A 26,808-nucleotide genomic window follows, 5' to 3' on the forward strand; every position below is an offset into this window, starting at 1 on the left:
CTCGGCATGTGCCAGATCCGGTGATGGGACCCATTACAGATGGGAAATGACTCTGGGAAGCCAGGGGTCAGGTTTGGCCAGTGCGGCTGGCAAATCAGCCCTCATATGTCCGTTTAATAAAACACAGGGACTGTGTGCACCACCTCTGGGGAAGCGGGCTTGGAAGGGAGCCCCTTCCGGGCAGGGCGGACAAGCCACAAGGCAAAGAGGATTTCGTGGCCACCAAAGCCGGGGAGGGGAGCTTGGCTCAGATGACCTAGGTTCTACTTCGAGAAATTTCTCGGCCTTCGGGAATGCGTTCCAGCGGCCGCACGCAGGGGTCTATCAAGCTTGGTCCTGCCCACGACCATGCCGCTCTCGCGTGCTGGAGGTCTAGAAAGAGCCCTGAATTAGGAGTGCCCCTAACGAGTTCCAGGTCCTTGGCAAAGTCCCTTTGCCAGTTGGGGCTGCATTTTTCTCATCTCTTCGACAGAGGGTAAACTAGGAAACGCTGAAAGCCCGCACCAGCTCCAAAAATCCTGTTTTTTCCCTTGGGGGACGACATCCCCTTTTCCCTGTGAGGATGGGGATGGAGTGGGGGCGTTCATACGGGGTCCTACTGTAATGAAGAAGCAAGACCCCCTCGTCTCTGGACCTCTGCTTTGCAGCCAGGAATATCCTTGAGGGCAAGAGAGTTTGCATCTTGTAGTTAGCGGCCCCCCGCTCCGCAGAAGGCTCCAGAACAGGGCCCGGAAGGTTCCGGAACAGGGCAGCAACAAGGTGAGAAGAGCTTGAAGGGGGATTTGGGAAGGAGGGCCATTGGAGTCAGGGAATGCCACACAGTGGGCCCGGGCTGGAGTGTCCCCGCACCCCGCCCCTGGGGGAGGTGACAGGGCAGGGCCCCCTCTGCCTGGGGCGGGGCTCTGGAAGGGGCCCGGGAGGGAGGATCTAAGGACGGAGGGCTGCAGACAAAGGATTGATGACTGCTCCCGGCTCACCAAAGCCTCCTTGGCATTTCCTCCACCAAGAGGGGTGAAGAGGAGGATGTTTGTGCGGCAGGAGCCCTGAGTTATGCCTTAAGGCCTGGGCAGCGCGAGGAGCTATGGCGTCAAAGCCTGAGGGGAGGCAAAGCAGCCAAAAAAGGGCAGAGGGAAGAAAACCCGAAGATGTTTACAGAGAGAAAAAGTCGGGGGGAAAAGTGATGGTGAGGTCAAGCCGATTCAGGGGGTGGCCCTGCGCAGCCCACAGTTCCCGGATGCCTGTGCCTGGGGGACAGCGGGGCCGCTGACCCGGGTACCCCTGACCCCCGCCCGCGGCCCGGTCCAGCCCCAGCTCCCCACCAGTCTGACATTGGGGTGGGGGGCCCCCATGATGGGCCGCTTTCCCTGCCCAGCTGGAGTCCACGTTTGTGCTGGAAGAAGGGGGGAGCCCCACAGACCTGAGATCTGTCCCCCACTCCCAGTCTGTCCTCCAGCAGCCAGGAGAGGGTCTGGCTGGGTGGTGGTGGTGGCGGGGGGACGGGCTCCCAGCCGCTCTTTTGTCTGACATCTTGACAAAGGGGCCGGCCTTTCCCAAGCCCCACAGGTGTGAAGAGCTTGTTACGCCTAGTGTTTGTTCAGCCCTATTAGTGGCCTGAAGGACTGTTGACAGAGGGCCCCTTTGTGTGCAGACTGGGCTAAAGCTCTCTAAGTCCTCGGCAAACACAGGCCACTTATCTCTGGGGACTTTATCAGAAACCATCTAAAGCCCGCCGTGGCTGCTGGGAACCCCGGCCTGCTTGACTGACGTGGGGGACCCGGTTTCCCACTCCGTTTTTATGGCTCATTTTCCCGACCACCTTGATCCACCTCTTGTAGATTCTGTTTCTGATATCGGAGATAAAGCGCAGGTCCGGGGGTCAGAGTTTCTGTTTTCAAGTTGGAGCTTTTTTTAAAACAAAACAAAACCACAATACAAAACCATGCCTTGGCTCTGCAGGCCTCTGTCCACCGAAGGGAGGCTCGTCAGAGAGACTTGGGGGGTGGTCGGGGCTCCTCCCCGTGAGAACGTGGCTTCGGCGGGGCTCCCGAGCCCACCAGCCAAGATCCCTGCTGCTGACCACCAAACCACTCCCTGCCGCCCCGCCGCTCTGGGACCCCCACATGCCCGAAAGTGGATTCCTTCTCTTTCTCAGAATAGTTTCCTCTGCCTGATACCCCGCTGAGTATCCTTGCTACACCCTTTCCTTCTGGAACTCCCAGGTCGCCACTGTCCTGTTGGCTGCTCCCCTGCCCCCCCGCCCATCACCTCCTCCCTGAGCAGGTGGAAGCTACAGGATGCCCCAGCTGGGTAGCAGGGCAGACCTTCCCGCCCCATCTACAGCCTACCTATGGAATCAGAAGCTTCCAGGGCCGGGCCTCGGCCGTCTGGGTTTTGGTAGGCAATTTCAGTGATTCTCTGCACCCACGCTTGAGAACTGTCACATGCTGGGGTCTTGGGTGGATGGGGACGGTGAGTGAATGTCCCCTCGAACTGCCAACCAGAGCTCGAGAGAAGGAGGAAGGGGGCATCGTTTCGAGAGCCCCAACGTGCACAGGCGTCAACCCCCAGCAGCTGTTCTTCCTGACACTTTTTAAAAAAAAAAAAAGCGGCGTTCACCAGACCTGTTCTTGCCAGCTAACGGCAGAGACTCGGCGAGCGCGGGGACCGCGTCTGTCCTGCGCACTGTGACGTCCCCAGGTGCTCAGGCAGTATCTATGGAAGGAAGAAATAAATCCATTTGCCATTAATAAGGTGAATTGACTGTTTTCTAAATGGATCTAGGTGTGTGTGGTCATCGCTTTTCTACTCTGCTCACCTGTAGCGTAGGCATGAGAGGGTCCGGGCCCCAGAAATGCGGGGGCCAGCCCCGCCTCGCTCAGCCCCCGTCCAGGAAGGAGCCCTTGGGGAGCCCGGTTCTGAGCATCCCCCGGGTGCTGGCGGGGGCCAGATGTGGGGGTGTGAGGAGCAGCGATGGCCCGGCCTGGTCACCTCAGGAAAAGCTGAGATCTGGTCTCATACAACACGCCACAGGGGGCGGAAAGCGTGAGATTTATAAACAAGGGTCAAACCATTTCTAAATAAATAGGATACCAAATAGAGTAGCAAAGTAACAGATAAAAGGGTATACAAACTGCCTCAGACTCTTAAAAACAACTCAAATATTTGCCTCATTCTGAACCAATCGGCCAAGGAGTTGTGTCTTTCGAAACCAGACCTCTGCCCGCGGCCCCAGCGTGGACGCCTGGCCATGAACTCTACCCAACATCTCCCTGCAGGCTGCTCCCTCTCAGCGACTGGCTCATGTTCCGACCCATTTCTTTTGCTTTAGTTCCGGCCCGCTAGCCTGGGGGCTTGTCTGGATGCAGACTCCCAGGCCCAGCCCCAGACCCCCCGAAGCCGAATCTGCATTTGAACCGGATGCCCAGGTGACCCCCACGTGCAGGTCGCGTTCGGGGCAGTGCTGGCCGGCTGGAATGTTCCGTCTGTGTCCTGGTTCTCTTCTGAGGCCCCGTCCTGTGCACCGGTCCCCAGAGGGCTGAGCAGAATGCTCTCCCTGACAGTTAGTCCTTACGGCACTCAGGACACTTGGACATGACCGAAGGATTTCCTATGCAGTTGCTAGACGGCTGTCCCTCTCCCCTCTGAGGCAGAAGCACGCTGAGGGCGGGACTCTGCCCTATTTGCTGCTGGCTCCCCTGTAGTCCACCAGCTCCCCGTCCGTTCAAAGGCTCCAGGCGGCGTCTGCGGGAGGAGCGAACATCTCTCACCCCCTGGGCAATATTCAAATTTGCTCTTAGAGAGTAGCATCTTGATCAGCTGTAAGGGGTATAAAAGCTCCCATGGCTGAGACCATTACAATCTCTCCAACCCAGGCTTTCCCACACTTGGCCCTTCTGTGCCTGGTAGGACGCATACCAGCGTCCCTGGTCACCATCCTGTAGACACCAGCAGCCCCTCCCTGAGTTGTGACAACCAAAGATGTCTGTGGACGTTGCCAGCTGTCTGTTGGGAGGCAAAACTGTCCCAGCAGAGAACCGTGAGTCCCCACCCCTGGAGAAGTTGTGAACACTTTGCACGTGCTGAGCGAGTCTCGTGGTCCCTACCCAGCAGCCTCAGACAAAGTCGGTGAAGGAACCATTGAGGGAGGCAGCACCTGCCCCAGCCTGCCCCTGGGGCCTGGACATGTAGAGATTTGTCCATAATCTCAGCAGATCTGAGGGCTGTGCTTCCCCGGGGCTGGGTATCCCGGGGCTGTGGACCGGTTTCTTGCCTATGCAACCTCCAGCCTGTGGATGGTGCACACGTGGGCCAGTTACTTTGGACAGTTTAGCTGCAGATATGTAAATCTAAAATTCCTATGCTGGGGGTGCCTGGGTGAGGTGTCTGCTTTCAGCTCAGGTCATGATCTTGGGCTCCTGGGATCGAGCCCCGCATCGGGCTCCCTGCTCAGCGGGGAGTCTGCTTCTCTCTCTCCCTCTGCCCCTTCCCCCTGTTCATGCATGTGCTCTCTCTCAAATAAATAAAATCTTAAAAAAAATTATAAAGAAATAAAGCTCCTATTCTGCTAGAGCAATATCATGGGGTCGCCTTCTCAGAAGAGCTCTAGAAGGGAGGAAAAAATTGAGAGCGATCCCCTGTGCTGGGAGAGCATAGGAGGGCCCCTGGCCCCAGCCCAGAGCTCTGAGGAGGCCCATTGTCAAATGGCCTTGCTATTCTATTGAAAGAACCCCTGAGCCATGTGAAATAAAAGGGCCCCAGGGCCAGAGTCCCTGAGAGACAGGGCCAGGACACAGCTTAATAATGTCTGCAGGATCCTTTCAGCCTGGGATATCCCAGGGAGGTGTGTGTGTGTGCCGGGGGGGGGGGGGGGGAGTGGGCATTGGGAGTTAGTTTATAAGGGTCTCTCAGGAGAGGGCTAACGCCTGTTTTTGGTAAACTCATCAAGCCAGTGGATGCAGATTCAGTCCCTATTGTGTACCAGGTCCTCCTTGGGGTCCTGGGAGGAATCCAGGGCATCCTAAATGTGGGTTTTTCTCCTTAAAGCACTGTAGTTGACTTGAGCAGATACACTGGTGAGTTAAAGCAGCAAGACAAGTTTTAAGTAGCTCAAAGCAACAATAAAAAAAATGTCACAAATGTCACAAAGCTGTATCTTGTCGCAGTGTGGTCCAGGCAAACCACATAATTCTCCATCTGTCCTCTTTCTACTCATTCACCCATCCACCTACATACCTATCCACCCATGCATGCATGCATCAATCCATCCATCCATGCATCCATCTTTCCATCCATCCATCCATCCACTCACACACCCACTCATCCATCCATCCATCCATCCATCCATGTATCCATCCATCCATGCATGCATGCATGCATCCATCCATCCACCTATCCATCCATCTATCCATCCATCCATCCATCTATCCTGCCATCCATCCACCCACTCACACATCCATCCATCCATCCATCCATCCATCCATCCATCCATCCATCCATCTATCCTGCCATCCATCCACCCACTCACACACACATCCATCCATCCATCCATCCATCCATCCATCCATCCATCCATCCATCCATCCATCCATCTATCCTGCCATCCATCCACCCACTCACACATCCATCCATCCATCCATCTATCCATCTATCCATCCATCCATCCATCCACGTATCCATCCATCCATCCATCCACCTATCCACCCACCCACCCATCCATCCATCCATCCACTCACACACCCACTCATCCATCCATCCTCCGTCCATCCATCCACCCATCCATCCATCCACCCACTCATCCATCCATCCATCCATCCATCCATCCATCCATCCATCTATCCACGTATCCATCCATCTGTCCATCCATCCACTCACATACCCACTCATCCAGCCAGCCACCCATCCACCCACTCACACACTCACTCATCCATCCATCCGTCCATCCACCTATTCATCCATTCACCCACCCACTCAGCCATCCATCGTCTACTTTCTGACTTTCCTACTTTTGCTCTTTCTTATTTGTACAATGAAAATGTATTGAGATGTGCTTTGGGTTGTAGGATGTAAGGGCAAACACTGTCCTGTAGTCAAGGAACTGGCACAACTCAGGAGAGCATTTATCCTACTTTATCTGAAAGCTTGCTGCCGAGAGCCCTCATCTACCCCCTCCTTCTGTCAGACAGGGAGCCCCTGGACAGTTGAGGATGCATCGTCCATCCCTGTCTCCCTCATGGCCTGTGGCATAGGGCCTGGCATGTAGCTGGAGCACTCAGGTGTGTGTTGAATTGAACCAGCTGGGGTGGTGGGGGAAGGAGGGCATGGAGCTTGGGGTCCAGACCAAACCAGCTCTCTCTGGGTGGCTGGGGGACCCCTGGACAGGATGCAGAGCCTGCAGGGCTCCTGGCCCTGGCTCATGGAGGTTCCTCAGAAGTTGTGCTGCCCCCTGCCCCCTTCTCCCCCAGGCTGACCTCTCTGTTCTCACAAAGCTATCCTTTCCTTCCCTCCTTGAAATCTGATAATGAAACTAATACCCAATATTTTTGCCTCCAAGAGAGGGCAGGAGATAAACAGGAAGGCATGAGGGATTAAGGTGTCTTTTTGAGGAAGAGGCTGGGGCCCAGCTGGGAGTGGGGTGACATCTCTGTGTGGAGCCGAGGGACCCAGATGGGGGCTGCTTTGCCTGATGCATTTTTCCATTTGTGTAGAGAAAATAAAACACAGAGAAAAGAAAACAAGCTGTAAAATACTTTGCAGAAGCCTGAGCATGGGCAATTGCCACTTGATGTCCCCTGACAGCTCCAAGAGGAGGTGGGAGGGAGGGGAGCCCTGCCTTTTGAAGTTTGGCCTCTGAGCTTTCTTTTGTGTGACCGGTTGTTTGGGAAGAACTTTTGTTGGTGTAAGGTGCATATGGAAGAGAGATATCACCCAGGGGTTCCCCTTGGGATGGGGAAGGGGGGGCGCTGAGCTCCCTGGAGGGGCTCAGAGGTCAGGTAGCCCCATTGGGAGCTTGGGGGACACCTGGCACTGTCTTTACAGAGGAGGACACAGGGTGAGCATCTGCCTCCAAGAAAGACCAGAAGATGCTACTAGTGAGGCTTTTCCCGATACAAGAGAGCCTTAAGGAAGCCAGACTTGAGTGATCTTCCCAGATCCCTGTCCCTAGGCAGGTGTGCCAGGCCCTGTGACTTCTATGCCAGTAGGAAAGGTCCAGATTCTGTGCTGTAGTCCCCACTGTTCCTTCCAGGGATGTGGGTTCCTTCCTCTAGGGTAGTGGGCCAGGAGCCAGAAGACCTGGGTTCTAGTCCTGGGCCCCCTATTTACTGCCTTGGCAGTCCTGGGCTGGTGGGTCACTTAACCCTAAGCGGCCCGCAGCATCCTCATCTGGCTGAGTGAGTCCAAACGGACAGTGGATGTGCATATGTTTGTGTGACAGTCCCTTGTGCTAGTGGACAGGTGAGGCTGAGCCAGAGGCTGGAGGTGCTGAGAGACCCTTGGTGAGGCTCTCAGGAATCATTCTGTGGCCTAATTTACCTTCCAGTTGTTTCCAGACTCAGGTGTGAACTGAACCTTTCCTCCTGTGGCCCCCACAGTGCCTGCCCTTAAGCCCCGTTCTTCTCTGCTTGTCAGCTGAATGACTAATGGGCATGCCTCTAGCAAGAACATCTAAAGAAACTTGTAACGTCAGAGAGAAAAGTTAAAGAGGCAAATGTATAATTTTTAATCACAAAAGTAATAAATGAATACGGAGCTGGTACAAATTTGTGCAGCTTGTGTGGTAGAAAAGACACATAGTTTTTAATCCATCATTTATAAGAGCATTAGACGTTGTAAGAAAAAAAAAAAAACCACCTTATTTGAAAAGTGGGCAAATGGCATGAACAGGCAATGCACACACACAAAAAAATATATAAAGAAAAACAAACACATGGGGAAATGTCCAACCTCATGGTAACCAAAGACACACAAATTAAAATCGTGTGTGTGTGTGTTTTCCAGACGAATTGGCAGAGATGAAAAATAAAGAGTACTGATAGCAAATGGGTCCTGTTGTTTTCTTCGAGGATGTGGTGAGACAGTAGCTCTCAGATTCTGCTGGGAGGGCCTGGAAGCTAGGACTGCCTTTCTCCAGGGCAGTTCGGCAGTTTGGATCCTGAGTTAAACATACGCGGATCCAGAAGTTACCCCAGGCAGGCCATCAGAGCAGAGCACAAATGCGCAGGTCCAAAGGTGGTTACCGTTGGTGTTTGTAATGGTGGCAAACCCAAAACAACTTAACTGCCCAGCCCCTGGGGAGGCCCGGCTTTGAAATGCACCCACTGGGGATTCCAAAGAGCCCATTGCACACACACATTCAGGGGAGACTAGACAGCCTTTCACAATCATGCAGAACAGTATCTGGCATTAAAAGATGTTCATCATCCTGGGAAAATAGGCCACGGAGGGAGATGCACGAGTATGATCCACGTCCGTAGGAAAGAATGACGGAGCTCCACAGCTGAGCAAACGTTAATTAAAGCCTGCAAGGGACGACCCCTGTGTTAACAGTGGTTGCTGCAAATCTGAGTGCGTTTTTTTCCTCTCTTTTCTGCTTTTGTTTATCAAGTGTCTGGCACTAAGCATTTCTTTAGACATTACATAAAATGCGATTTGAAACAAACTTAGCACAAAAGCAGGCGAAGCATGTTGAAGAGGGAGCAAGAGTAGACCAGATGGAAGCTGGAGTTATCCTAGAGGTCGGAGCCCACAGAAGCAGGTCATGGGCAACACGGGGTGGTCTGAGGGGGCCGCGCGGGATGCCTGGGGTGGGGGTGGGGGGGTGGAAGGAAGGTGGGTCAGGACCAATATTTGACACCAAGGCATGGAGGATGAGAAGGATGCAAGCAGATGAGCAGGGGTCTGGGGAGGAGACTGTCTCACAAGCCATGGAGGGGGCAGGTGAGGGGTCCTCACGTATGCATGGCATGTTCTAGAAGCTGAAAAGAGCTGGGGACCTCTCAAGCATCAGAGCAAGGGAGGGGGGGCGGTGAGCAGAGCTAAGGAGAGGGTGTGGAGAGAAGCAGGACCAGCTTATTTGGAGCCCTGAGCGTGTGACAACCGACTTAGATTTTACCCAGAGGAACAAACGGGAGGGCCGTTGAAAGACTTTCAGCTGGTGATGGACATCCTCAGATTGGAGCCCAGAACTCCCGCTCTGGTGCCGGTGGCCGTGGGAAGGGAAGCAGGGCTGGGCAGGAGGGAAAGCAGATGAGGAGGATGCCCGAGGAGAAGGTGGCATGGAAGCTGGTGCAGCTTGCCCCTGAGCCCTCGGTGGCTTGTGGAGCGGCCGCAGGAGAAGACAGCCTGGTGGCCAAGCTCAAGGGAGGGGGCAGTGTGCTGGCGCAGAGCAGAAAGCCCTGGAAACCATGCAGGAGTCTGCTCAGGCTGCTGTCACCGAAAACCTCAAGCTGGGGGCTTAACCAACACACATGTCTTTCTCACGGTTCTGGAGCTGGGAGTCCAAGGTCAAGGTGTCAGCAGGGTTGGCTTCTCCCAGGGCCTCTCTGCTTGGCTTGCAGACCACCTCTCCTCTGTGTGTGTGCGCCCCTGTGTGTGCAAACTGCCTCTTCTTATAAGGACTCCAGTCAGATTGGAGGAGGGCCCACCCCCAGAGCCTCATTTTGATGTAATCAGCTCTGTAAAGGCCATGTCCCCAAACACAGGCCTGTTCACAGCTGCTGGGTTAGGGCCTCTGCATATGAATGGGGGGAGGAACACCACTGGGTGCCTCGCAAGCAGGATTGGGGCAAAAGGAGGATGCCAGCCCCACCTCCCAACTTTAAGGGGTGTGTGTGTGTGTGTGTGTGTGTGTGTGTGTGTGTGTGTGATGGGGCGTGCGGGCCGGCAGCTTGGGGGATGGAAATGAACAGTCTCCCTATGAGAGGGAAGCAGAGCCCTTGGCTGCTGGGTGGCTAGTAGGTGCTTCTGAGTGCAGACAGGGGAGCCAAGGAGAAGCTCCCGGGGAAGGACTGCGATCCAGCAGTGGACATAGGGGGAAGCTGGGGACAGTCTCTCCTGGGGTCCAGCAGTGGAGCTGGGGGGAGGCTGGGGACACACTCTCCTGGGGTCCAGCAGTGGACATGGGGGGAAGCTGGGGACAGTCTCTCCTGGGGTCCAGCAGTGGACATGGGGGGAAGCTGGGGACAGTCTCTCCTGGGGTCCAGCAGTGGAGCTGGGGGGAGGCTGGGGACAGTCTCTCCTGGGGTCCAGCAGTGGACATGCGGGGAAGCTGGGGACAGTCTCTCTTGGGGTCCAGCAGTGGACATGGGGGGAACTGGGGACAGTCTCTCCTGGGGTCCAGCAGTGGACATGGGGGGAGCTGGGGACAGTCTCTCCTGGGGTCCAGCAGTGGACATGGAGGGAGGCTGGGGACAGTCTCTCCTGGTTCCAGCAGTGGAGCTGGGGGGAGGCTGGGGACAGTCTCTCCTGGGGTCCAGCAGTGGACATGCGGGGAAGCTGGGGACAGTCTCTCTTGGGGTCCAGCAGTGGACATGGGGGGAACTGGGGACAGTCTCTCCTGGGGTCCAGCAGTGGACATGGGGGGAGCTGGGGACAGTCTCTCCTGGGGTCCAGCAGTGGACATGGAGGGAGGCTGGGGACAGTCTCTCCTGGTTCCAGCAGTGGAGCTGGGGGGAGGCTGGGGACAGTCTCTCCTGGGGTCCAGCAGTGGACATGGGGGAAGCTGGGGACAGTCTCTCCTGGGGTCCAGCAGTGGACATGGGGGAAGCTGGGGACAGTCTCTCCTGTGGTCCTGCAGCAGGCTGGGGGGAGGCTGGGGACCGTCCCTCCCTTGCTGCGGCCTCACGTCTCTCCCTGCCTCCCGCAGCCTGTAACTGCAACCTGCATGCCCGGCGCTGCCGCTTCAACATGGAGCTGTACAAGCTGTCGGGGCGCAAGAGCGGGGGAGTCTGTCTCAACTGCCGCCACAACACGGCGGGCCGCCACTGCCATTACTGCAAGGAGGGCTACTACCGCGACATGGGCAAGCCCGTCACCCACCGCAAGGCCTGCAAAGGTAGGCAGGGGCGGGGCCCCGCGAACCCCGTCCTCCTGTCCTCCCCTCTGTGCTCCCGCTTTGCCTTGCGTCCCCATGCACCCGGCCTTGACCGGCACCGCGGCGCCCGCACGGCCGCCCCGGTGTGTGGGGGCATAAGCCGAAACAAAGGGGCGATGGAGCCCCGGCCTTAAGGAGAAGAAAGGCCAAGGCGTGATCCGTGCGCGCGTGCGGGGCCCCCGCCCCCGGCCGGCTGCTCTCCGCATGCACAGGTGTGCTGGATACCCCAGGGCGGGGGTCATGTTCACCGGGCTTACCGGCGGCACAAAGGGCCCTCTCTTACCCAGACCACGCAGACCTATTTCTCTGGATGTGTGCGCGCCCCCCGCCCCCGCCCCGTCCCCCCCGCCCCCGGCACTCACAAAGACTCGCACGGTCACGGTCCCAGTGAGGTCGGCGGCTCTGGGGGCAGGGTCTCAGAAGGAACATTTAATCCACCTGCACAGAGCTCTCCTTCTGAGGACAAAAAAAAAAAAAAAAATTAAAGGGAGACCGGAGACTCGTTTCGTTTGCTGGAGCGAGCACGAATGTTTTCACTTTTCCGCTGCTGTGTTTCCCCCGCTCCCCTCACAAAAATGAAGCGATGGTCAGGTGACTCAGAGGAGCTGTTGAAATGCCAGGGAGCTCAGTGCTGCTGTGGGGGGGAGACCTGGGGGCCTCCCACCCCACATTTGCTTTTGGGAATTCCAGGAACCGGGGCTGTCCGTGTCTAAACCTTGAGGCCTAGAGGCAGGGCTTGCTGTAAGCATGGCTCCCCAAGAAGATTTCTCTGCGAGGGCTCCTGGGGCCACCATCCAGCATGATCGGGGTCCTGACACAGACCCGTGTAGACCCTGACACGGGCAAGACCCAGGCCTTGTCAGGCTCAGGCTCAGATGAGGAGCTGCAGTCCAGAGACCGGTCGGTGGGCACTGCCTAGCCTTTGGATGAAGCCAGAGTATCTTCTTATCAGGAAATCTGCAAGATGTCGGGCACTCGTGGGTACCACCGCCTACAGGACTCGTGGGGCTCAGTGCAAAATGAAAACACGGGCCTTCTTGCTCAGGAATTGTTAAGAATTTTTAAATGGCAGCAAGCAGGGGCGCCTGGGTGGCTCAGTTGGTTAAGCGACTGCCTTCATTCGGCTCAGGTCATGATCCCGGAGTCCCTGGATCGAGTCCCGCATCGGGCTCCCTGCTCAGCAGGAAGTCTGCTTCTCCCTCTGACCCTCCTCCCTCTCATGCTCTCTATCTCTCATTCTCTCTCTCGCAAATAAATAAAATCTTAAAAAAAAAAAAAACTATAAATGGCAGCAAGCAGAGCTTCCACCAAGCGCCTGCCCTTCCGAGCATCGGGCCCATGAAGCCGGCCCTGCTGGTGGAGAATACTTTTCTCCAGAACGAAACAGGTTCCCAGCCTGTCTCCTCTGGGAGGAATCCCTTCGGTGCCACAGGAACAGGGATGAATCGGGTGGTTCCCCAGACACAAACAGAGCTGTCCTCCCAGATCTGTGGACTTAAGGCTGCCTCTGGTGGTTGTCGAGAGAAGTTTACTCCTAAAGGTAGCCCGGGCGATTTCCACATCCCAAACCAGAGAATCAAGGTGAGACTCCCCCAGGGAGACTTGGAGCAGGAACCGACCAACCGATCTCAAGGTGGCCTGAGCCAAGGGACCCAGAAACGCCTCTGGTGGCAGGAAGGCATGAGCAGGAGCATGACTGGGGAGAGAGAGAGGGCTTTGGGTTTTCAGAGACCGTACTTGGAAAGTATCCAGCCCCTTCTTCGCCTGTTGTCTTCCCTTTACAGAGAAATCAAAGCCAAGGAGTTGCAAACAACGGGTTGCACATAGCTTTCTTGGGGATTTGGCAAGGGAATTTTAATTAGCAGGGGCCACTCAGGTGGGCAGCCCTGTGTCCATGGTTGAGGGGGTCTCGGCTGGGCGTGGAAGGGCAGTGGTCATGCGCCGTCACAGCAGGAAAGGCACGTCCCCTGGAGAGGCAGGAGGGAGCAGAGCCTGGTCCTCTTGCCCTTTGCCTCCCCTCCCTCTCCTCTGTTGTATGCAGAATGACGCAAGAGCCACCTGTGGCCTCTCCTGGCTCAGGCTGAGATGTCAGGAAGCCACCGGGTCCTAGGAACCTGCAGGTTGTCCTCTGGGGCTTTCCCACTCTGCTGGTTTCCAGGCGGGACAGGCGCAGGCAGACGAGGGTGTGCCCCTGCCTTCTTACTTCAAACCCTGTGGCTGGCCTTGGTGGCTCTGTCGTCCCTCGGAGCCTTGGACAGCAGCTGCCCCCAGCCTTGGTGGGACCCTGAGTGAAGGGCCCGAGGAAGAGAGAAATGTGAGGACAGATTCTGCGTGGAAGGATGCCTGCGTGCCCTGCCAGGGAAACATGGCAGGTGGGGGCGGGCCTCGGCGGTACCTCCTGCCTGGCGGGGAAGGACAGGGCCTCAAGGATCCTACCACCTGATTGGCGAGGAAAGACCCTACCTGGCGGGTCCTGCGTCCTGATTGGCGAGGAAAGACCCTACCTGGCGGGTCCTGCGTCCTGATTGGCGAGGAAAGACAGTGCCTGAACGATCTGTTCTCTGATTGGTGAGCAAGAGGAACGTGACCTGAACGGTCCTGCCTTCGGTGCAGAAGGTTCTAGATCTTTCCCCTGTGCTCTCTTTTTTTCTGGTGTCAAACCCCTCGGGGCGAGTGGGAACTCTGAATCCTCTGTTTCCCCATGGGACATTTCCCACCAAGTGGAGACCCTGAGATCTTGGGGGGCGGGGGGAGACCACCTGTAGGAGGTCAGACGCCAGCAGAGAGGGCTGTATACCCTTGAGGTCTTCAGATGGGAGTCTCTCTGTCCCCACCCCACCCCCACGGAGTCCGTCCGTTTGCCTTGTCTTCAGGGTGGGTCTGTTTCAGGAAACATCTCCTTTGCTGGAAGCATTTGGCCCCAGCATTTTGATCTCTGGTGGGTTGCGCTCAGAGGCTTCTGCAGTCCCCTAGGCATGCAGCCACCCCAGGCCCCGGCCTCCTGGGGCTGATCTCGGGAGAGCCCCATTGTAGCCTTCGGTTATGTCCTTCTTTGCTCTGTTTCAGAGACATTTCACTGGGGAACTGGGACAACTGGCAGAGGATCTTGACTCAAGTTGGCAGTTGACCCGAGGGTGCTTGGGAATGGCCACTGGGGCCCTCTTTACCCTTGACTTCCCAGGGCCTGGGGAGGAGCCCCAGGCAAGGGGCTGAGGCCACCCAGGCCCTGCTGGCGATTGGCTGGGCTCCCGACCTTGCTCAATTTAGAGCAGGGGTGGACCCAGACAAGAACAGCTTGGAGCAAGGGCATCGGATTCCAAACGTTATTGGGGAAGTTTCATAGCAACAAATTCGTTGGGTTCTTTCTCCCCTCCCCTGGTTTAGAACCAACCCGGGGCTGGCCGGGCTGGTGCATACAAAGGGCTGTAATAAACGTGCCCGGGGACGCAGGCGGCTGCAGCCCGCGCCTATTCAGCGCGATTTCCCAGCACTGGGAAGGCCTCATTATGGCGCGGGCTGTTGTCCTATACAAAGTCCGATGAGATGAATCTCTCCCTTTTCTCCGCAGAATGGTTGGTGAGCTATACTCGTCCTGGAATCTGTCAAAAGATAGGCGGTTTTGTTTACCATTTGTCTTCTTTATGGACTCGGGGGCTCTTTTTCTCTTTGGGGCCCGCGAAGAAGATGGTGCTATTTGATCAGTCCAGCCATGTCTCTATCTGAACGATATTAATTTATCATCTTCCCAAACCATCTGTGATGGATAAAGACATTCCGGGAGTCTCCCGTGAACCGAATCGCGATGAGAGTTAAGAAATTAACCGCTGCATCCGGCACCCCCACCCCTTCAAGGCCACGGTCAGCATGGCCGAAATGCAGGCCGCCAAGAAGGTGTCCGGGTGCTCGGAAGATGCAGGCGGTGGCCGGCAGAGGCAGGCACTGGTCCTGGCTGTCTTGGCCAGTGCACGCCCGAGGCTCCCAGCCACCCCCTGTTTCTTCCAGCAGCTCTGTCAGAGCTCAGGGAGGAAGTGGACACCTCAGGGCGCCCCCTCGGGCCCCCTGACCACTGTGTGGGGCTCCCCGTGTCTTTCTCCACCTCGATTCTCGACCTTCACTAAAGGGCATCCTCGGTCTATTTCTCTCTAACCGGTTCTCGCCCTTGGCTGCCCTTGGGAATCTCCTGGAGATTTGAAAAGCTGACACCCCCAAGAGATTCCGTTTCAATGAATGAGTCCAGATGAGACCCCAGCACTTGGGGAATAAGGAGTGCAGGTGATGAGGAGGGGGGGCGGGGGGGATTTATTGTCAATGAATTTAAATGTTTTTTTAAGGCTCTCTTGATGGAAATTGGGTGGGACGGGATTGTTTAAAAATTTTTTTCTTTTTAAGGTTTTATTTATTTATTTGGCAGTGAGAAAGGGAACACAAGCAGGGGGAGTAGGAGAGGGAGAAGCAGGCTTCCCGCTGAGCAGAGAGCTGGACATGGGGCTCAATCCCAGGACCTGGGGGGATCATGACCTAAGCCGGAGGCAGACACTTAACGACTGAGCCACCCAGGCGCCCCTGTTTAAATTTTTTTTTTTTTTAATTATATTTTGCCGGCTGGGAGCTTAACTGGTGCATCCTGATGATCTCGTGTCCAGAGGAAGGCATAGGATTGAATGGTTATCACAGCTAGATTGTGTGTGTGTGTGTGTGTGTGCGTGCACGCACATGCTTGCATGCGTGCACGCACATGCTTGCATGCGTGCAAGCTAGATTGGATCATTTGAGGGTTTATTTTTTTTTAATTTTTGAAGTTCCTTTTAATTCCAATGTTATTTTTTTAATTTAAATTCAATTAGCCAACATATAGTACGTCATTAATTTCAGATGTAGAGTTCAGTAATCCATCAGTTGTTTATAAAACCCAGTGCTTGGGGCGCCTGGATGGCTCAGTCAATTAGGCATCTGCCTTTGGCTCAGGTCATGATCCCAGGGTCCTGGGATCGAGCCCCGCATTGGGCTCCCTGCTCCGTGGGGAGCCTGCTTCTCCTTCTCCCTCTGCTTGCCGCTCCCCGTGCTTGTGCTTGCTCTCTTTCTGTCAAATAAATAAAACCTTTTTTTTTAAAAAAAAGCCAAACCCAGTGCTCATCACATCACGTGCCCTCCTTAGTGCCCATCACCCAGTTACCCCATCCCCCCCCCCCTGCTCCAGCAATCCTCAGTTTGTTTCCTAGAGTTAAGAGTTTCTCATGGTTTGTCTCCCTCTCATTTGAGGGTTTAGTCACACCGCAGCTAGGAACCTGGGATCCCACACTGCTTCCTGACTCTAAGATGATGTCCAAGGAGCCTACTAAAGCCTAAAAACCTCAGGAGTGCCCTTTGTTCTGTGGGTCCCATGTGACATTTACTTCTGGTCTGTGATCATGTTGGGAGTGCAGGGAAAAGCATGGCCATCTTAGGGAGGAAGGCACTCAGTGGCTGCATCAGCTCCCAGCTTAGAGGGTAGAGCCCACAACACAAGGAGTGGGCTCTGTCAGGGGGCCGATCTGGCCCAGCACTCACGGGGGAGAGGGAAAGTCGGAAGGAGAGGAAATTCCCCCACGGAAGAGCCAGCTCCATCTGTGGTCTCCGTTGCCACATCCTTCCCCTGCTCCCTGGGGACTGTGGGGGTCACAGACCCCGATCTCCGGATTTGGCTCCAGGTTCAAAGCCTGTGGAGCATCAGGCAAGTCATGTGACCTCGCTAGACCTCAGTATCCTCATCTGTGAAATCGTGTTCAGATTTATGGTCTCTGAGTCCCGGCCAGCTTCCACATTCCACGTCCTGCGTGCTCTTTTTAAATCTTCAGAATTTTACGGGTCCCTGATAACAACGGGACAATGTCCTGTGTCGGTGAAGTTTGTGACCCTGGAGCTTGGAAGAGTGGGCAGAGCCGGGAAATTGGGTGCAGGTGACGTTGTTCTGGGGTCTTTACAAGTCAAGAGAGTCCCCTGCTCCCATGACCCACACATGTGCCCTGCTTCTAAAACGGGGTCTTTCAGGCTCAGCTCTGTGTCTCATTTCCCTGGCACCCCAGCCAGTTGCCTCTCCCCACCCCCCAGGTGTCACCCACTCTCAACCCGTTTCCACACGGACATTCCTGGGGGGTCTCCAGGGCCCTCCTCTTGAGCAGAAAAGCCCTCGGATCTCTGAGCTGCCCCTAGTTAATGGAGGGCATTTTACTTGGGGGTGTCGAGTACATGAGATGGTGTAGAAGAGGTCCCAGGTACACAGGGCATGCACTCCATACCTGTTAGCGTTTAGGATTCTTTGTCCAAGTAGAAGATCCAGTAACCAGAGCCCCCTGCCATTGGCCGCATGTGCACGGAGCAGAGACTGGTTGCCTTAGTTCCTTCAGTGAGTGGTGGCACGTGGGGGAACCGGCCCCTGTCACTGGAAGGGCTCAGCCCCGGTGTTTGCCCTAATGTTGTTGCACACTCTCCATAAAGGGTTTATCGCCAAAGGATTTTGCTTTGGGAGCAAAAATGACACACGAGTTGAACAGCAGAGATGAGTGCCCAGCAGCTGCTTGTGGAAACGCTGAGTGGAGAGGTGGGGACGGGCTGTGTGCATGCAAAAGTACATCTAAAGGGGTGCCTGGGTGGCTCAGTCGTGTAAGCGTCTGCCTTCGGCTCAGGTCATGATCCCAGAGTTCTGGGATCGAGCCCCGCATCGGGCTCCCTGCTCAGCAGGAAGCCTGCTTCTCCCTCTCCCCCTGCTTGTGTTCCCTCTCTCACTGTGTCTCTCTCTGTCAAATAAATAAAATCTTAAAAAAAAAAAAAGTACATCTAAAAGTGCCACTAAGAAAGGTCCGGCAGCCTCCCAGGAGCTCCTGACCGGCCTGGGGCGGGGAGAGGGATGCAAGTTCCAAGCTGGTCCCCACTGCCCTGGTACACGGGACCCAGGTGCTCTGGTGCCTCCCCACTGTGGTGCTGTCCGGCCCCTGCTCACCTGCCCCGAGCCTGCGCGTGTAGACACACACACACACACACACACACACACACACACACACTGTCTCTCCCCATCTCAGTCTCTCTCTGGGAACCATCTGTAGGACCCATGCCTTTCGCCTCAGCTGTAAATCAGGTGCAGGAAGGCTATGGTTAACTAGATCACGGAGGGTCAAATAACCCAGCTTGGGATTACGGGGCTCCCCTCCCCTTCTACTTCCTGCTGTCTGCACCTTGATCTGAAGGTGGCAGGGGAGAGGCGAGGTAGTGCAACTTGAAACATTTATTCTTTTGTGCCTTGTTAGCAACTGCTGGGAGAAAGGAAAGCATAGCTGCGGAGGAGGTGGACACAGACAGACAGCTGAGATGCGGTTTGTGCATAATTTACGGAAGTAAATTATCCTCGCTCCCTCGGGAGCATGCAGAATTTAGGAGTGGGGAGTGTTCCGCATGGAGGTTGCTGATGATCTAGGATGTGAGGGGATTATCTTTCCTGCTGCCCCACTTCTTCCCTCCAGGGAGGGGATTTGGCCTGAGTTTGTGCACTGACTGCCCAAGTGATCATTTAGCACCTGCTGCATGCAGGAGAGGGGTGGTTACAGTGGTGACCAAGGCAGACAGGCTCCCTTGGAGCTCACTTCCTGGAGGGAGGTCGATGGTAAACAAAGGAGAAAAAGTAACTAGAAGATTATATGGACTGTGAGTCACGTAGAGGAAATACACAGGGTGGTAGGAGAGTGTGATGTGGCAGGTGGGGAGCCGCTCTGCTAGGTGGCCAGGGATGACCTCTCTGAGGACAGAACATTTGAGGCGACACCTGTGATGTGAGGAGCAAGAGGAAGCTGAGGAATGTGCAGTACCAGCATCCGGAAGCAGGAAAGGGAGCTGAGGCAGGGGCAGGGCCAGCTCCTGGGAGCGTGGACAGGAGGAGGACCCCATTCCAACAGCAGTGGAAGTCATGGTTGGCGGGGGGGCAGTCAGGAGAGGAGAGACTTGAGTGATGCATCTGGCTTACTTTTTAAGATGCTCCTTCTATGAGACGTGCCACAGAGGGGAGAAAATGTTTGCATATCACATACCCAACAAAGGACGTGATTCACAATATGTAAAGAACTCTCAAAACTCAACAATAAGAAAACAGACTACTCAGTTAGAAATGGGCAACATACTTGAACAGGTACTTACCAAAGATGCACAGATGGCAATTTAATATATGAACCATCATTAGTCACTAGAGAAATACAGATTAAAACCATGAGATACCATTGCACACCTATTAGAATGTCAAAAATACAAAGTACTGACAATTCCAAGCATCAGTGAGGATGTGTAATAACTAGACCACTCATACACCACTGGTGGGAATTCAAAATGGCACAGCCATTCTGGAAAACCGTTTTGCAGTTTCTTATAAAATTAAACATAGATCTGCCATAAAAACCTTGTAGTCTGTGTACCAGGGAGCACTACTGGGCAATGAAAATGAAAGAGCGATTGATTGACACAGCAGCCTGGACACATCTCAGATGTATTTGGCTGAGTAAAGGAGGCCAGTCCCAAAGACTCCATATGGTACATCCATACATCGTACATACCGTACAGTCCCAGAATACGACGTTCTGAGAAGGTGAAGCTAGAGGGACAGAATAGATCCGTGGTCACCAGGAGTTGGGGTGGGGGTGCTGACCACAGAGGAACACAAGGGACTTCTTGGGAGAGTTGGAATGTTTTATATCCTGATTGGGGTGGTGGTTACAGGAATCTACATGTGCGATAAAACCCATAGAACTGTACAGCAAAAAAGGTGATGTTGCTCCATGCAAATGAAATGATGATGATGATGATGATGATGATGATGATGGTTAGAAGCTTCTTCCATAGGGCTTTCTGACACCATGTCTTTGGACCTTTTATTCCCCATCTCCCGTTACTCACAGCTCTGAGCTCACTTGACGACCAGTCCCCCTCGGGTCAGTCCCCCTCCGCTCCTCCTCCTGCCTGGCTTCCCTGAGCCCCACCCTGCCGGTCTGCCACCTTGCATCAGGTCCCCTCCATTCGGGAACACCCCAGCAGCCTTGGCCAGCTTCCAAGTTTCTTTTCTTGGTGGCCAGTCCTCCTCACCCCGTTTTGGGGAGTAGAGAAAAATCAGGTTCTTGGACACCCCTTAGTGCCCGACATTTGTCCTCTCCCAGCACCACCTCTGGGTGAGGGGGTTCCCACCGGGCTTCCCCCTAGAGGCCGGACACACATACGAGAGACATGGGAACCCTTCGGATCTGAACCTGATTTTCTCTGAAGACACTGACCCTTTCTTTCTTTATGCGCTACTCTCACCTGCACTGAGCATGCTCCAGTCCTCCTCCTGACGGTCCTCCCTTCCTCCCTCTTCCTCCTTCCTCCCTCCACTGCCTCCGCCCCCTCCCCCTCCTCATCTCTCCCCCTCCTCCTCCTCATTTCTTACTCTTCCTCCCTCCTCCTCCTCCCCTTCCTCCTCTTTCCTACTCCTCCTTCTTCCTTTATCCTACCCTCCCCTCTTCCCTCCTCCTTCCCCCTCCTCCTTCCCCTCCTCCTCTCCCTCCTCATCTCTCCCCCTCCTCCTCCTCTCTTCTCACTCTTCCTCCCTCCTCTCTCCTCCTCCTCCCCCTCCTCCCCTTCCTCCTCTTTCCTACTCCTTCTCCTTCCTTTATCCTACCTTCCCGTCTTCCCTCCTCCTCCCCCCTCCTCATCTCTCCTCCTCCTCTCTTCTCACTCTTCCTCCCTCCTCTCTCCTCCTCCTCCCCCTCCTCCCCTTTCTACTCTTTCCTACTCCTTCTCCTTCCTCCTTCATCCTCCCCTCCCCTCCTCCCTCCTCCTTACTCCTACCACCTCTCCCCTCCCTCCCTGACCCTCCACAGCAGCTGGAGCTCAGCCTGGCTCACTCGGAGGGTCCTGCCTGCCTTTACCTTCATTGTGGATGGCATCCAGGCACCCAGAGAAGCAGAGAAGGATGTTTCCCCCTTACCCAGCACCACAGGCAGACATGGCCTTGGGCATGAGCTGCAGGCCTTGGAGCCCCAGGCGGCCCCACGGTCGGCTCTGGGGAGCAGCCACATTCACTGACAGCATGCTCAGGACCCCCAGGCTGTTCATCTGCCAGCGATGGGCCTGGGGAAGAAGATGCTGAGTCAAGGCTTAGCACAAGATGTGAAAGTATGTGAGCCACGGTGACCTCTGAAGCCAGGGTCGGTGCTGGGTTGTTCCAACTCTCCCCTCCCACCTGGAGCAGCTCCAGGGGGTCTGGGTGCCAAGGCAGCTCCCCTCTCCTCGCAAGCATGTCCCCTGGAGGGTCCTGCCTGACCCCGGGGACCCCTGGAGTCAGACCTGCAGGAGAAGTAGCCAGATCTCCTGAGAGGAGGGAGGAAATCCAGGATGGGTTTCCAAATACTGTGTGAGCTGTGGTGGAGGAGGCCGGCCTCGGACACGCATCCTCTCCTGATGCAGGCCGTCAGGGACGGCCCCATCCTCAGGGACCCAGGGCGGAGGGCGTCAGGAGAAGCTGGGAGAGGCAGTGCTGGAGACAAGCAGCCCGGGATCGGGACTGTCTGCCTTTCAGGTCAACTTTGCCAGGGCTCTGGGTGTGGACGGAAGGCCTCGTGCACCAGGCAGCGTGTCCTCCGGGCCAGGACTGCGGTGACCTCTAGCAGTGGGGGGGTGGGGGTGCTGCCTGAGACCTTGAAGCCATAGACACCAAGCATGGACTGTTAAAGTGGAAGAGCCACCTGTGGTCCAGAGAGGGCAAGGCACTAATCCAGAGTCACACAGCGGTCCTGGCAGGACGGGCCCAGCCCTGGGTGTGCCGCAGCCCCTAGGAAACCGTCCGTGTGCCCTGAGCCGCCTGTCCTTGACTGATGGCCCAGGGCAGAGACGGCCCAGGTTCCCCTCCGCGCCGGGAGGCACTCCAGCCCGCCGCGTGCGTGAGAAACCTAACCCTGCTGCCTTCTCAGGGCCCTGGGCTTCCGTCTGGTCTCCCCTTCCTCTTGACGGAAAAACCCTCGGGTAGATCGGTTCCCATGACCAGGTGCTGCCTGCCCCATGAGCACAGGGTGACCTGCCACGGCAGGGATTGACCTCCTCCGACAAAGTGGCTGACTTCCAGGGAAATAGGAGTCCGGATGGCCCTCCAGTGGCGGCAGGCGCTCTGCCCCAGACCCCGTTCTCGGAAGGATTAGGGAGGCTCTCTCCCTGTCCCCTCACCAGACCCCTTGCCCCGGGGGAAGATCTGCACTTCCCCCCACACCCCTGCTCGGCCCCGCCCCTCCACTGCCCTGCCCGCTGTGGTCCCAGGTGAGCCTGTGCGGTCTATGTGTGTGGGTCTAAGCATGTCTGGGTGTGTTTCTGGGGTGAATGAATATGGCGGGATCCCTTTGGCTTTCTCTCCCTAAGGGCCGGGGTCCGGAGCCTCCTTTGTAACTGGTGGGCTCAGACTCCCTTCCTTGGACATTGCCAGGTGCTTGTCTTGTCTCAGGCTGCAGAGGAACCCACCGTGGGGCATGGTCACCTGTCACTTGTCCTCACACCTGGAAGCTCACCCTTCTTTGCATAGAGGACATAACTTGGGCTTTCCCTATATGTGGGTTTTGGGGGGAAGGTCCTTGCTTTGGGGCTCTGTTGCTTGGAATCGAGAATGAGTGCAACGCAAGTCTGTTGGGATTACATTTGGCCCCCAGGTAACAGAAAGCCCTCCAAGCCAGGTAAACTGGGATTTCTCCTTCTAGACCAAGAAGTGCAGAGGGGGCTGTCCGGAGTGGGTGAGGGTCTCCGTGATGCCCTGAGAGATCAGGCCCTTACCGCCTCCCTTCCCCTGGGGTTCTCCTGGGCAGCCTGCAGTCTCATCCTCTGTGGTCGTGCGGACTCCACAGGCGGGTGGGAGGACCCGAGGGGACGATGTGTGGATATGCTCAGGTGTTCCCAGGCATTCGGGTGGTGGTGCTGTGCTGGAGGCCCCCCCGCCCCGCTTTGGCACCCCGATGGCTTCTCTTCCCAGAACAGGGATTTTTTCATGGAAACACAGCCAGCCTGCTTGCTGCCTCTGTCAGACCAGGCGAGGGGGCCAGGGGCTCACAGTCTCTGCAAAATCTGGGGAGAAAGATTGGAAACCCAGCAGCGAAGCATCCCCTTCTTTAATCAAAGGACGGGCCCAGAGGACGTGCCGGCTCCCCGCCATCACTGAGGATGGCCCTTGTCCCCAGCCGCCGTCAGCTGGTGCCTGGCTATCCGCCCCCCGGCCCCGGCGGCTCGCCAGCCCAAGCGGCTGACAGGTCACCAAGCTGCGAGGGGCCACGGGCGAGGACAGTGCCATCCGCCCACTGCAGCGCCCCGAGATTTTGCTCTGCACCGCTCCTGCTTCGGGAAAGACGACCTGTGCCTCTGGGTGACTCGGCTCTGACCCCTCAGTGCCCAAGCAACCTTTGGTGACCTCCTCCCAGCCAAGGGCTCGGATCCAGAAGTTCCTGGCGCACAGCTGTGTTCCGTCAGCACGGAGGGGGGGAGGGCTTGGCACGAATCTTAGCATGACCAGCAGGCTTGCAAAGCAGGCCATGGGAGGTCAGCTAGCATGAGCCTTGGGTGTCCACATCCGCCCGGCGCCCCGTGGCCCCACCGGGCTTGGGACAGCGGGTTCCCATGCTGTGGTGCTTTTGCCCTCTCAGAGATGCTGCCCAGGCCCGATCCGCCTTCCCACCGCAGGAGCGGGATTTCAGGGTGCAGGGAAAGGTCAGAGGGCTTCTCCAGACATCCCCTCCTCACAGCATCGTCCCCAGCCTGAGTCTTTTCTCACCACGAGAGAAGAGAGAACGCAAGACCAGACCAGCGGGGGATGAACTTGAATTTAGGGGAAATTGAAGAAGACATGTTCCTAACAGGAGGATTTACTGCTGCTTACAGGGACAACACGGGGACAGCCCCACTGTCCTCCCGTGGATCCTGCAACAGGAGAAACCTGCTGATGGCCCCCCACCCCACCCCCCCCACCCCACCCCACCCCAGCCCGGGCTGCCCGTGCGCCACCCCCGTTCCTTCCGTCCCCGGCCCGTGTCCCCTGCCCTCCGCTAGCCTCACCGGGGGGGGGGGGCGCCCACGGCCAGGACCCCCACCCAGAGAGCTTCCAGAAGCTTCCACATGTCCAGACACCACTTTGACAAACAATTCCTCACATTCCTGTCCTTTCTGCCTCCTGCTTCCAACTTTTCCTCGTCCGGGCCAGTCCGGGCCAACTTTGGGGGGCGGGGGGCGGCCAGGTTCTCACCGGCGGGCTCGTGCCTCATCGGGCAGTGCTGGCTGGACGCTCTGCTGGATGCTCTGCTCACACTTCTGTTCTTGGATGCTTTGTCTCCCCATTTGGAGCAGAAACACTTAGCAGCTTTCGGCAGATGGCTCGCCCCCCACCCCCCTGCCTCTGCGCCCCACACCCGGGCTTCCCCGGGGAAGGGGGTGGGCAGTGGAAGGGAGCCTGCCTGTCTGCCCCCTTCATCCTCCCTGCCTCCCCCTACCTGCACCCTGAGCCCACCCTGGATTCCGGGAAGCGGGATTGGGCCGGGAACTCGGGTGCCCCCTCTGTGCGGGCATAGCTCCTCTTGCCCGAGCCCCCCGGGGTTGGTGGGCACCTTGGATGCTCAGGCTGCTATAACAAACATCACAGACGGGGTGGTTTAGACAGCAAGCGTTTTATTTCTCACGGTTCCGGAGGCTGAGAAGTGCAAGATCAGCGCACCCCACATCCCGTGTCTGGGGAAGGCGGCTTCCTGGGGTGGGGGGGGGCCTTCTTGCTGGATGCTTGTGCAGCAGATCTCGCTCTTCCTCTTCTCAGAAGGGGGCCCACTTCCACGACGCCCTCTAAACCTGACCACTACCCGAAGGCCCCACCACACTGGGGTTTAGGGCTTTAGCGTGAATTTGGGGGGACATAAGGCTTCAGTCCATAGCAGTGGGGATGTCCCCCCCCCAAAGTCCTCTGGCCACTCTGTCCCTGGGATCATGTCCTTGGAACACAGGGTGGGCCACCCCAGCTTTCTAGCCTGTTCCGAACCAGGACAAGGGGTGCGGGGCCTGCTCTGTGGGGGCCTCCGCCTGCCAGCATGGCCACTCCCTTTTTGTGCAGCCCCGGGAGGCTCCTTCACACCTCGCTGCTCTCTACACTTCTAATCAGGGTGTTTAACTAGGTGATTGCTGTGGTCTGGTGCCACAATTTACTGGTGGCACCTCGGACCTCCTGGCTGCAAATCAGGGCGGGCGCGGCAGCCTGGCGGGTCTCACCTCCCTGGCCACCCCCTCTGACCTGGCAAACCCCAAGGCTGTATTGCATCCCAAACATGGAGGGGAGGGAAGGAGGCCTGGGGGCAGAGGAGTGGGGAGACACAGACTTACCTTGTGGGGAGTCAGACCCCTCCGCTTATGATCGGCCTGAGGGCTTTGCCTTCCTTCCTGTCTTCCCCTCGGGGCTTTGGAGGGGCTCCCCTGCCGTACTTCGCGGCTGCCCAACAGCCTTTCACAGTGGTCCATTCTGACTTCCAGTCCCCATCTCCAGGGAGGCAGGTGGCCCGTGATCAGAGCTTTTAGAATATGTGTGTGGGGGGGGGCCTGACTGGGCCTGCCTCCCTCATCCCCACGCTTCCCCCCGTCTGCCGGGGTGGGGGTCCATGGGGCACCCTGAGGCGGGGCGGGATCGCGAGGGAGGGGCCGACCACCCCCCGCCCCCGCCCGCCACCCTCTAACCCTCCTGTCGTGTGTCCTCCACAGCCTGTGATTGCCACCCCGTGGGCGCAGCCGGCAAGACCTGCAATCAGACCACGGGCCAGTGTCCCTGCAAGGACGGTGTGACGGGCATTACCTGTAACCGCTGTGCCAAGGGCTATCAGCAGAGCCGCTCTCCCATCGCCCCCTGCATAAGTACGTGGTGCCAGGCGCCCCTCCCTCCTCCGGGCTCTGGCTGGGCTGTGGGGGAGGGAAGTCCTCTCTGAATCCCGCTGACGTCCAGCGGGTTGAGCGCTTTTCCATGTGGGACCCCGTGCGAGACCCCCAAGCCTGGGGGGTTCTTGCAGAAGCAGCTGGGAGCTCAGCATAGGCAGCCTGCTTCTCCTCTGTCCTGATAAAGACTGAGTCTCCCGTTCCCAGGGGGAAGCAAGCCCCTTTCCTCTATCTGAGGCCTAGTCCCGTGTTCCGCCTTGGCTCCCAGACCTGGGGTGGCCTCGTACCAGGGGTTGCCATGGTCGCTGTGGTGGGCATTCCAGGATCCCCGGACCCTGGCAGATTCGGAGCAGAAGGGGCTGACCCTACAGGCTCCCAGGTGTGGCCCCCTCACAGCCCTTATGACCGATGATGGCTCCCCTGAGAGTCCTGGGGGCCCCTTGGACCAGCTGTTAGCCCCTTTGTTGCTGGAACTAGAGGACAGGGGCCACTCAGGGGCCCTGGCGCAGAAGGGACTTAATGTTTTATAACTGGTAGGATTGTACCAGGTATTATGGGTGGAGACTTAGCCTTGGTTGGAAGTCAGGCCTGGCTGGGAGCCGGGCCCTGGCCCTGGCCTTCCTGATTCCTTTGTGCAGGGCTGACCTAACCCAGAAGGGAGAGCAGAAAAAGGAGCGGATCCCGGCGGGTCTGCTTCTCTAGAGCAGGGGTTAGCTGGCCCGGGGATTTGACCCCACCACCTGTTTTGGTGGCGCTCAGTGTTTTCTTTTAATAATTCTTTAATGATTGAAATCAGAGTCAGA

At 56.8% G+C, this 26,808-nt stretch overlaps 1 protein-coding gene across 6 annotated transcripts in view; it reads left to right on the top strand.

Moving 5' to 3' along the window:
- NTN1 (netrin 1) overlaps window positions 1-26,808 on the top strand; it is a 174,775-nt gene that overhangs the window by 100,263 nt on the left and 47,704 nt on the right. For 5 of the 6 annotated variants that reach the window (XM_045889867.3, XM_054511059.2, XM_054511061.2 and 2 more), the window contains exons 3-4: window positions 10,862-11,050; window positions 25,838-25,987. In XM_045889867.3, coding sequence (XP_045745823.1) covers window positions 10,862-11,050; window positions 25,838-25,987 — 339 coding nt within the window. The remainder of the gene's footprint in view (window positions 1-10,861; window positions 11,051-25,837; window positions 25,988-26,808) is intronic. The other variant, XM_064582127.1, reaches the window with a different exon arrangement.

This window comes from Mirounga angustirostris, unplaced genomic scaffold, assembly GCF_029215605.1.
Source record: "Mirounga angustirostris isolate CCGP_5_RB_7025 unplaced genomic scaffold, mMirAng1.0.hap1 SCAF_17, whole genome shotgun sequence".
NCBI lineage: Eukaryota > Metazoa > Chordata > Mammalia > Carnivora > Phocidae > Mirounga > Mirounga angustirostris.